This window comes from Pseudophryne corroboree, chromosome 3, assembly GCF_028390025.1.
Source record: "Pseudophryne corroboree isolate aPseCor3 chromosome 3, aPseCor3.hap2, whole genome shotgun sequence".
Taxonomy (NCBI): Eukaryota; Metazoa; Chordata; class Amphibia; order Anura; family Myobatrachidae; genus Pseudophryne; species Pseudophryne corroboree.
The window spans coordinates 50,147,134-50,158,504 of NC_086446.1; the positions used below are offsets into that span (position 1 = coordinate 50,147,134).

General features: G+C 43.1%; 1 protein-coding gene across 5 annotated transcripts in view; it reads left to right on the plus strand.

Moving 5' to 3' along the window:
* The window catches only part of LOC135054704 (zinc finger protein OZF-like), a 43,115-nt gene extending 38,910 nt beyond the window's left edge, over positions 1-4,205 (plus strand). For 4 of the 5 annotated variants that reach the window (XM_063957979.1, XM_063957980.1, XM_063957981.1 and 1 more), the window contains one exon: positions 977-4,205. In XM_063957979.1, coding sequence (XP_063814049.1) covers positions 977-2,102 — 1,126 coding nt within the window. In that variant the 3' untranslated portion in view covers positions 2,103-4,205. The remainder of the gene's footprint in view (positions 1-976) is intronic. The other variant, XM_063957983.1, reaches the window with a different exon arrangement.
* Positions 4,206-11,371: the final 7,166 nt, after the last annotated feature.

Sequence of the window (11,371 nt, forward strand, 5' to 3'; positions counted from 1 at the left end):
GGTGGTGTCGGTGTTTCACCTGAACCAGCTTATTGTGGTGCCTTGCACCTACTAGGGACTTGGAGGACTCCAAGTTGCTAGAAGTTGTCAGGGCCCTGAAAATATGTTCCAGGACAGCTGGAGTCAGAAAATCTGACTCGCTGTTTATACTGTATGCACCCAACAAGTTGGGTGCGCCTGCTTCTAAGCAGTCGATTGCTCGTTGGATTTGTAACACAATTCAACTTGCACATTCTGAGGCAGGCCTGCCACAGTCTAAATCGGTTAAGGCCCATTCCACAAGGAAGGTGGGCTCATCTTGGGCGGCTGCCCGAGAGGTCTCGGCATTACAACTCTGCCGAGCAGATACGTGGTCAGGGGAGAACACGTTTGTAAAATTCTACAAATTTGATATCCTGGCAAAAGAGGACCTGGAGTTCTCTCATTCGGTGCTGCAGAGTCTTCCGCACTCTCCCGCCCGTTTGGGAGCTTTGGTATAATCCCCATGGTCCTTTCAGGAACCCCAGCATCCACTAGGACGATAGAGAAAATAAGAATTTACTTACCGATAATTCTATTTCTCGGAGTCCGTAGTGGATGCTGGGCGCCCATCCCAAGTGCGGATTATCTGCAATACTTGTACATAGTTACAAAAATCGGGTTATTATTGTTGTGAGCCATCTTTTCAGAGGCTCCGCTGTTATCATACTGTTAACTGGGTTTAGATCACAAGTTGTACGGTGTGATTGGTGTGGCTGGTATGAGTCTTACCCGGGATTCAAAATTCCTCCCTTATTGTGTACGCTCGTCCGGGCACAGTACCTAACTGGCTTGGAGGAGGGTCATAGGGGGAGGAGCCAGTGCACACCACCTGATCCTAAAGCTTTACTTTTTGTGCCCTGTCTCCTGCGGAGCCGCTATTCCCCATGGTCCTTTCAGGAACCCCAGCATCCACTACGGACTCCGAGAAATAGAATTATCGGTAAGTAAATTCTTATTTATTCCCATATAGTCAGTTGGACGATTACTCAATCACTAGCAATTCTCCAATAGAAATTCCTGCTGCTCCAAACATATATCCAGTACCTGACAATTCATCTATATTAATTAGTCACTCTGAGCATGGGAAATGTTTTCCAGATATCTCTGAGATCGCTACTCCCAACACAACTTACAGAAACTTTGGAGAATTTTCTTCTTTAGAAGATAAATGTTTTAGCCGTAACACAAAACCTATCGTACATGGGAAACATCATCCTGGTGAGAAGCTATTTTCATGTTCTGCTTGTGGGATAAGCTTTACAAAGATGTTTGCTCTCCTAAAACACCAGAGAGTCTGCTCTGTGGGGAAACCATTTCCGTGGTCGGATTGGTCAAAATGTATTGCCCAGAGATCGGGACATCAGAGAGACCTAAAGACTGAAAAATCATTTTCCTGTCCCGAATTTGTTAAAAGTTTTAGAAATATATCTGTTCTTGCCGAACACCAGAGAACTCGCATAGATGAGAGGCTGTTTCCTTGTTCTGAATGTGGGAAATGTTTTACTTGCAAATCACATCTCGTCACTCATCTGCGAATTCACACGGGTGAGAAGCCGTTTCCGTGTTCTGAGTGCGGGAAATGTTTTATACAGAAATCTCATCTTGATAAACATGAGAGAACACACACAGGTGAGAAGCCATTTCCATGTTCTGAGTGCGGGAAATGTTTTACAGGCAAATCACCTCTTGATGCTCATCAGCGAATTCACACTGGCGAGAAGCCATTTTTTTGTTCAGCGTGTGGGAAACATTTTAGAAAGAAATCCATTCTTGTTGAACATCAGAGAACTCACTCGGTGGCTAAGTCTTTTTCATGTCCTGCGTGTGGGAGGCATTTCACCCAGAAGTCAACACTTTTTAATCATCAGAAAATCCACTCCATCGTGAGGCCGTTTCCATGCCCAGATTGCGAGAAATGTTTTACGCATAAATCCAATCTTGTTAAACATCAGAGAACTCACACAGACAAGAAGCCATTCTCCTGTTCTGTGTGTGGAAACTGTTTCACACAGAAATCCAGTCTTCTTGAGCATCAGAAAACTCACACCAGTGAGGAACCATTTTTATGCTCAGATTGTTGAAAATGTTTTGCAAAGACACGATTTGCTTTTCAGTTCTCAAAGAATCCATTGTGTTGAAAACCTGTTGGCAGGTGCTAAGTATTACCACAGAGCTATTCATGTATAAGCTAATTCCTGTTACACATCTGATTCATTTCATTTTCTGGATGCGGGAAATGTACATGTCAATCTAGTCTTGGTAATATATTAAGTAAGTTTGTGTATGATACAGGACTATTGCAGATGGTATCAACTCCAGTCCACAAGTACCCCCAGCAGATCATGTTATCAGGATTTCGGTCTGTAGAAGAGATGGGATAATAACTGACCTAGCAAAATAGATTAAATACCATCTACATGAGTAGAGAGCCTGAAAACATGACCTGTTGCGGGTATTTAAGGACCTGAGATAAAACTCTCTGCTCCGTCAGGTTTAGTGTCCTGTAAATTCTAATGACCTCAATCCACAGGAACGCAAAACATAACTTCCAGTTTTCTATTGACCAATTTAATCCTTGAGATGGAACAATTTATGCCAGAGGTTCTCAAACTTGGTCCTCGTGGGCCCACACAGTGCATGTTTTGCAGGTCTCCTCACAGAATCGCAAGTGAAATAATTAGCTCCACCTGTGGACTTTTTAAAATGTGTCAGTGAGTAATTAATACACCTGTGCACCTGCTGGGTTACCTGCAAAACATGCACTGTGTGGGCCCACGAGGACCGAGTTTGAGAACCTCTGATTTATGCTAATGCTTTCTACTAATTATAGCTACAGCTATTTATTTACATGAAAGGTATCCAATGGGTGCAGAATTCCTCTGCTATTGACATCCTCATGGTAAGGGACCCTGGATAAATAATACAATTATGGGGGTTCATATCCTATGTAATAAAAGGCTAGCGCTGCTTCTCACCTCTGTGGGGGGAATTCAAGTGTTTTGCACGCCGGTGTCCAGTAGGTGGTGTCCGGAGTAATTCAATTGTTGCTCCGTTCAGGTGCACACAACTGCCGGTGCTGACATCACTGTTAAAATGGTCCGTCGTTTTGATGGGCTGGAAACTAGTGTACAAATATAGTGACAGAATTACAGAGATGTAAGAAATGTACAGTGCATCTAATGAGATGCTGATTGGTCACAATGTCGACATTTGACATGTGTTTGATAAGGAAATTGATGACCATTGTTGACATGGAAGTTTCTCAATCAATTTAGTAATACCTCTCGGGTGTGTGAAAGGGCGAGGTTCTTCTAAACAAGGAGAATACACACAACAGATTTTCCCCAGCACACCAAGGGGTATTAGCAATATGATCTGAACACTACATCGTGGTAGAGAAATCAGATCTCGGTTACCGGATAACTGCAAAGCTATGGTTTGCCACCAGGTCATGTCATGGCTTCTCGGATACTGCTGGTCCCTAACGTGTATGTTTGTTCTAGGCTAAAATGTGCAAGAAAACACCACTGTAATGACATATTAAATGCCCACTTTATGAGCATGCCAGTATATTAACCATAACATGTTGACCTAATGTCCATATTTTGAATGTTGACGTTTCATACTACACCCAATGAGATTGCTGGAGTGGAACGGATATTTTTATAGATAATGTAAATACACCATATCAATACTTACACATATTACATTTGGCAGTCAGTATGAGTGGTCAGATCATCTGGTGATTATGGCTTTTCCTTCATTACCGATATATTAAGACCATGGGGTGCCATTGGTTTAAGGAAAAACATCCATTTTCTTCTTTGTTTATGCGTTTGTAGTCTCCGCCCCTCCAGTTCTGTTGCTCCCAAAGATAGGAAGTCCCTTAAGGTTCAAGGCGTGGTCTTTTCAGGATTGTTTGAATAAACGGATACTAGACCTTTTTTGTGATGTTTTCACATGGTCTGCTGTCTGTTCAAGGCTCTGATGGTTCTCCCTGCGTTTTGCTGTCCACATGGACATTCTGCTACATGTCCATACTGTTGCATTGAATGACTTAACCATTGCAAACCATAACAATAGCACAAGTCAGAATAAAATGATGACTGGCTAAAGTAATCATGCGGTTCCAATCTAATCTGAAGGTACAAATTGCATGTCACTATAAATGACTGGAAAGAGCAGTGTCCTTCTCTTCCATTAGATACGCCCTTTTTCAAGATCTCTTCTGGAGGTAGCACATTGTCTGAGCGCAGCGGCAGAGTTCAGATGGAGGAACACACAAATACACTCTAGTGCAGTGATTTTCAACTTTTCTTTTTTTTTTTTAGTCGCTGCACACCGAACAATGTTTTAAGATTGCCAAGGCGCACCATCAGTTCCCCACAGGAAAAACAAAAAACACACATTGGCCCTCACAGTAAACAACACATACATTGGCCTACACAGGAAAACAATCGCATTACTCCCCACATAAATCATGTTGCTCCCCACATAAATCATGTTGCTCCCCACATAAATCATGTTGCTCCCCACATAAATCATGTTGCTCCCCACATAAATCATGTTGCTCCCCACATAAATCATGTTGCTCCCCACATAAATCATGTTGCTCCCCACATAAATCATGTTGCTCCCCACATAAATCATGTTGCTCCCCACATAAATCATGTTGCTCCCCACATAAATCATGTTGCTCCCCACATAAATCATGTTGCTCCCCACATAAATCATGTTGCTCCCCACATAAATCATGTTGCTCCCCACATTAATCATGTTGCTCCCCACATTAATTATTCACATTATTCCCCCCTCATAAATCTTACTGTTCCCCACAGGAAAAATAAAATGACAAATATTAGCCCCTACCGGTCAGCTGTCCTCCTCCCTGTCTCTGTGGCGGGTGGTTGTTCATAGTGGAGTGATGCCAATACTGAGCAGCGGTCGGGCAGGTGTGAATGTGGGTGGGCAAGGAAAGCTGTGTATGCAGGCAGGAACTGGCAGATGTGTATGCGGGTGGGCTGGCTGGGTGGTAAGACGCAGTGTCCGTGACCTATGATATCAAACCACCGCATCTTCAAGGCATAGGTCAAGGTCGGAGCACGACCAATCCTCTAAGAAGAGCCCGGGCCAACAGTTCACTCTGAAGGTGCAGTAAGCTGCTCTGGCTCCGCGGCACACCTTGCAACTGGTCGTGCCACGGCACACTGGTTGAAAAAGCCTCCTCTAGTGCATTTACTCATCTGAGTCTTTCGGTTAACACCCGTTGGAGGGTGTCACCCTTGGCTATTGGTGTTTGGCAGTGGTTGCAGGGGAGTCTGACTGCCCCAACTCATCTGCACTTTTTTATTTTTAAGTACCCTACTGAACTGCACTATAATGTTATATTGCCGTTCACATGATCTGGAAAGTACATTGAGATTCTTTGACACTGACCATTCAGGCAACCAATTATAATGTTGCATTAGGAACCAATTGCTGAGAAGGGCAGGACAATATAGAGGGGAAAAGGACCTAACCATTGATGACCCTATATACACTGCTTCTTGAAAAAGTCCATATAGGCTGAAATGTGTTGGCATGAATAACCTCTTCAATGAAGATGTTCAGGTCCAAAAATTCTATTTTCCTTTTTTGCTGTACTTGTTAGTAAATGCCAAATTGTTGCTATTGTCATTAATGCACATCGTAAAGGTCTTTAGAGACTCTTCACTCCCTTTCTATATAAAGAAAACATTGTCTATATATCTTGTCCAGAGCACGAGCTTGGACCCAAGGTCCTGATAGGACCAGATTTGCGGTCCTCCCATCTGCTTAGAAACAGGTTTGCGTAACTTGGCACAAACTTTGTACCCATCGCTGTACCTATTACTTGCAAATAGAAGTTGTCTACAAACCACGCAGTTGTGCATTAGTAGAAAGCCCATTCTAAGAAGAATAAACTCACTCTGTTCTACGGTCATGCAGCTACCATACTGTAGATAATATCTGATACTGGCTATACCCTGTTCCTGCCATATGATCATACTACAGGAATGTAATGTAACCAGTCGGTGTTTCACTTGCATATATGTGTGGAGTCTAAGTCAGGCATGTCCAAACTGTGGCCCTCCAGCTGTTGAGAAACTACACATCCCAGCATGCCCTGACACAGCTTTAGCATTCTCTGACAGCAAAACTGTCAGGGCATGCTGGGATATGTAGTTTCACAACAGCTAGAGGGCTGCAGATTGGACATGCCTGCGCTAAGTATAACCTTTGCTTCACCACATTTGGCTGTGAAAGTGTTCATGTACTTCTCAGGGAACCAATGCTTGATATTGGTGTTCCTGGTGGTGACTGCTAATTCTTGTGACTCTTTGGCAAGTAATAGAATGCTGGTATTATTGGATGCTGAATATTCCAGAACTGATGCTCTTGGGTGGTTAATATGTCCTTGTCTAGTCCATCTTTGAGGGGGTTCTTCAGTGTTAACTGGAATTCTTATGATGTTTCTTATACAGATGTGTCCTCCTACATCTTTGCCGCAGCTGCACTAAACAACCCCTCTTGGCACGCCAAGTCCTGTGAGACTGCTAGTCCTGGTTGCCTTATTTGCCAAAAATGTGTCTTGGACACAACATGATGCGGCTAGGACGCTCCAGGAGACACCGCTGATTAATTTGCTGTGCGACTCTTGTATATCTGTGCGACTGAGTCTGTGAATCTGCATAGGAACTGCTATGATGATGTGCTTCATATATATGTTACATATCAAATTAATCAGTGCAGTCTCCTGCGGCATCCTAATGTTGCATTGTCCTTATTTTGCATCCAAGATGCATTTTTTGCAAAAGACATCCAGTGCTAGCGAAGTTCCACAGGACCTGTCGGCTCATTCGTGCCAGGCGTATCCCGCTGCATGGTGTATTGAGGCTAGATGCAGAAGGACACATCTGTAGGTGGTTGCGTCATTGATTAGTCTGTGCGCCTGTTATACAATGTTGTGTTTAGTATTCAGATGCCTCTGTCCTTATCTGTAGGTTTCACTATTACGTCTTTATTGTCCTGTAGTTCACATAGTGCTTGTATCTCTTCCACTCAGATTTTTTTGCAGCCCTCACAAATTGCTTTAGCATACTTCATTCTCTACCCTAGTAGTGAATAGGTCTCTCTTACGACCTTTGTGGTAGTGAAGATACAATTGTGCAGATGGTTTATGATCCATGTGTTTGTAATGAACTGTCTGAACTTTCTTGTTGCAGTGTGCTGCTGAATTTGCTAATTTAGGTACCTTTTAGTGTTTGCAAACTTTTGAATATCCAAATAGTCAGGGGCGAATTTAAGATCTCTTCCTTTTTTTTTTTTTTTCTCTCGGGGTCCATATGATCCACAGGAATTACCATGGGGCATATGCTTGGAGGGAACCGAGCACAAAACAGTTAAACTTTCGGGTCCCAGGATGCACTGGTCCCCTATACCCCGCCACCAGCCTTAGGCCATCCAGTTTTCGCTTGGTGCCGGCTTATATTATGTTAAAGTTTTACTAATTCATTATCCTCTGTTCAACATTCAGGTTTGAGTGCTATAGCTATGTGTTTTGCTTCTGTCCTGGTTTGGGCAACCTGTATTAGCCTTTGACCTAGGCTCATTAGGCATATAATCTCAGTGCGCAGAATCATTCTCCATTTTTTTTCGGGTTTGGATATAAAGAATTTGAGTTTTCTTGGTGGTGTGTCTGAGGATCTTGCAGCTGTGGCAGGATCCACAATAGTAAAGACCTCTGGCTGATCTTATGCCTGACAATGATGCTTGTGACACTTGAGTACATGATAGACTAGATTACTTATAACAATCCTGGTCAACCTGTGGCTCTCCAGCTGTTGTGATAATACACATCCCAGCATGCCCTTCCTCAGTTTTAGCATTTCCTAATAGTAATAAAATGGCAGGATGTGATAGGACCTGTAGTTTCACAACAGCTGGAGAGCCACCGGTTGACCAGGCCTGACTTATAGGCCTTGTAAATGACCTTTTTGGTTTTGTTGGTCATATATCTGTCAATTGTTTGTTTTTTAAGAGTATGTGCCAATGTGTTTTTTTTTATTTTGGGTCAGTATTTTATAAATTATTTCTGTAATCTGCAGGAACACAATGCAATCCCCAGTGTGATTTTGGCCAATTTTATACCAATTTATTATTAGCAGTTTCTTATATAGCGCAGCATATTCCGTTGCGCTTTACAATTAGAACAGTTATAGAACAAAACTGGGCAAAAACAGACAGAGGTAGGAAGGCCCTGCTCGCAAGCTCACAATCTATAGGGAAATAGGCATTGATACACAAGGATAGATGCTACCCGTTACATAATAGTCCCCCAGATTGCTAGGTTCTTAATGGGTTGTATGCTATGATCACCCAGCAATGTTGGAAGACAAAATGTGAGGTTGGGGACTGTACAGAGAGGCTGTAACTGGATAGGGAAGCATTGAAGGTTATGTGGGTGAGTCTGGAATTTGGTAGGCTGGTCTGAAGGGATGAGTTTTCAGGGAACATTTAAAGGTTTGGTGACTAGAGGAGAGTCTTATTGTGCGTGGGAGGGCATTTCACAGAGTAGATGAAGCTCGGGTAAAGTCCTGTAATTTTGAGTGGGAACAAGTAATACATGTGGATGAGAGACACGGATCTTGTGCAGAGTGGAAAGGTCTGGTAGGGAGATATTTTGAGATGAGTGAAGAGATGTATGTTGGTGCAGTTTGGTTAATAGCCTTGTATGTAAGTAAAAGTATTTTATATTTAACACGGTAGAATACCGGTAACCAATGGAGGGACTGACAGAGCGGATCTGCAGACGATGAATGTCTAGTGAGGAAGATTAGCCTCGCAGCTGCATTCAAAATGGATTGTAGTGGTGAGAGCCTATGTTTGGGAAGACCAGTAAGGAGACTATATTACAATAATCCAATGCGGGAGAACCAATAGGTGGAATGAACAATGCTTAATGTTCTCTACTAATTTCTTTTTATGAAAGGTATCTGTTCCATTTATTGATTTTAAATTAATGTTGGTGACTTGTTGTCCTTATTTGGTTTGTGAGAAATTCTGGAGCTAATGACTACCCTTACAGTAAAGAACTCTTTCCTAGGATAATGGTGAAACTGTCTTCTACCTGTAAGTGATTACCCTTTTTTTTTTTTTTTTTTTTTTTTTTTCTTCCTGTGTGGTACATGGTACAGAAATTTAATTGGACAATTCTTTGTACTGAACTTAAATACATTTATGCATATTTCATTTGTTACTGAAATCCAAGTATTTACAAAAGTTTTCCATTCACTTAATTTCATTTATTTTGAATATCCGTACACAGAGCTGATTACCAAATTCATGATTTGATCTAACTAATGACTTAGGTTGGGGTTTTGATTCTTCCAATGTACACTGGACATGTAGGTATAGAAGGCATGCAGGCCCCTCTACTTAGGAGTTAAACAATTTCTGCAACTCTGGTAACAGGGTGTGATATTTCATCCCATCCCTTAGATCCAGGGGTGGGGAACCTTTTGGCCCTCAAGCTGTTTTTAAACCACACAACCCAGCATGCCCTGCAACAGTTTTAGCATGGCCAAATAGCAAAACTGTATCAAGGCATGCTGGTGTACAGTATGTGTAGTTCAACAACAGCTGGAGGGCTGAAGGTTTCCCACCCCTGCCTTAGATCTACTCTATCCTGCTACCAAGAGTCTCCTGTGATCGAAAAATCCTTAAAGTGCTGTCTAACTTGTTCCTTTCTGGTTCCGACCTTGCTGAGGCTTTCTGAAATGCAGAGTTACATTCAGAAAACCAATATCTATTGAATTCAAGTGTCTAGTATTTCTCTAACGTCCTAAGTGGATGCTGGGGACTCCGTAAGGACCATGGGGAATAGCGGCTCCGCAGGAGACTGGGCACATCTAAAGAAAGCTTTAGGACTAACTGGTGTGCATTGGCTCCTCCCCCTATGACCCTCCTCCAAGCCTCAGTTAGATTTCTGTGCCCGACGAGAAGGGTGCACACTAGGGGCTCTCCTGAGCTTCTTAGTGAAAGTTTTAGTTTTAGGTTTGTTATTTTCAGTGAGACCTGCTGGCAACAGGCTCACTGCATCGAGGGACTAAGGGGAGAAGAAGCTAACTCACCTGCGTGCAGAGTGGATTGGGCTTCTTGGCTACTGGACATTAGCTCCAGAGGGACGATCACAGGCCCAGCCTGGATGGGTCCCGGAGCCGCGCCGCCGGCCCCCTTACAGAGCCAGAAGAGGTCCGGAAAAATCGGCGGCAGAAGACGTTCCTGTCTTCAATAAGGTAGCGCACAGCACTGCAGCTGTGCGCCATTGCTCTCAGCACACTTCATACTCCGGTCACTGAGGGTGCAGGGCGCTGGGGGGGGCGCCCTGAGACGCAATAAAACATGATAAAAATACCTTACATGGCAAAAAATACATCACATATAGCTCCTGGGCTATATGGATGCATTTAACCCCTGCCAGAATATACAGAAAAACGGGAGATAGGCTCCGCCCCCTTTCCGGCGGCCTTATCTCCTCAGCACACTGGCGCCATTTTCCCTCACAGCTCAGTTGGAGGGAAGCTCCCTGGCTCTTCCCTGCAGTCACTACACTACAGAAAGGGTTAAAAAAAAGAGGGGGGCACTAATTAGGCGCAGTATTAAAACATACAGCAGCTATAAGGGGAAAAACACTTATATAAGGTTATCCCTGTGTATGTATGTATATATATATATATATATATATATATATATATATATATATATATATATATATATATATATATATATATATATATATATATATATATATATATATATATATATATAGCGCTCTGGTGTGTGCTGGCATACTCGCCCTCTGTCTCCCCAAAGGGCTAGTGGGGTCCTGTCCTCTATCAGAGCATTCCCTGTGTGTCGGTACGTTTGTGTTGACATGTATGAGGAGAAAAATGATGTGGAGACGGAGCAGAGTGTCTGTAACAGTGATGTCACCACCTAGGGGGTCGACACCTGAGTGGATGTACTGTTGAAAATTACGTGACAGTGTCAGCTCTGTATAAAAAAACAGTGGTTGACATGAGACAGCCGGCTACTCAGCTTGTGCCTGTCCAGACGTCTCATAGGCCGTCAGGGGCTCTAAAGCGCCCGTTACCTCAGATGGCAGATACAGACGCCGACACGGATACTGACTGTTGTGTCGACGGTGAAGAGAAAACCGTGGTTTCCAGTAGGGCCATACGTTACATGATTGAGACAATGGAAAATGTTTTATACATTTCTGATAATACGAGTACCACCAAAAAGGGGTATTATGTTCGGTGAGGGAAAA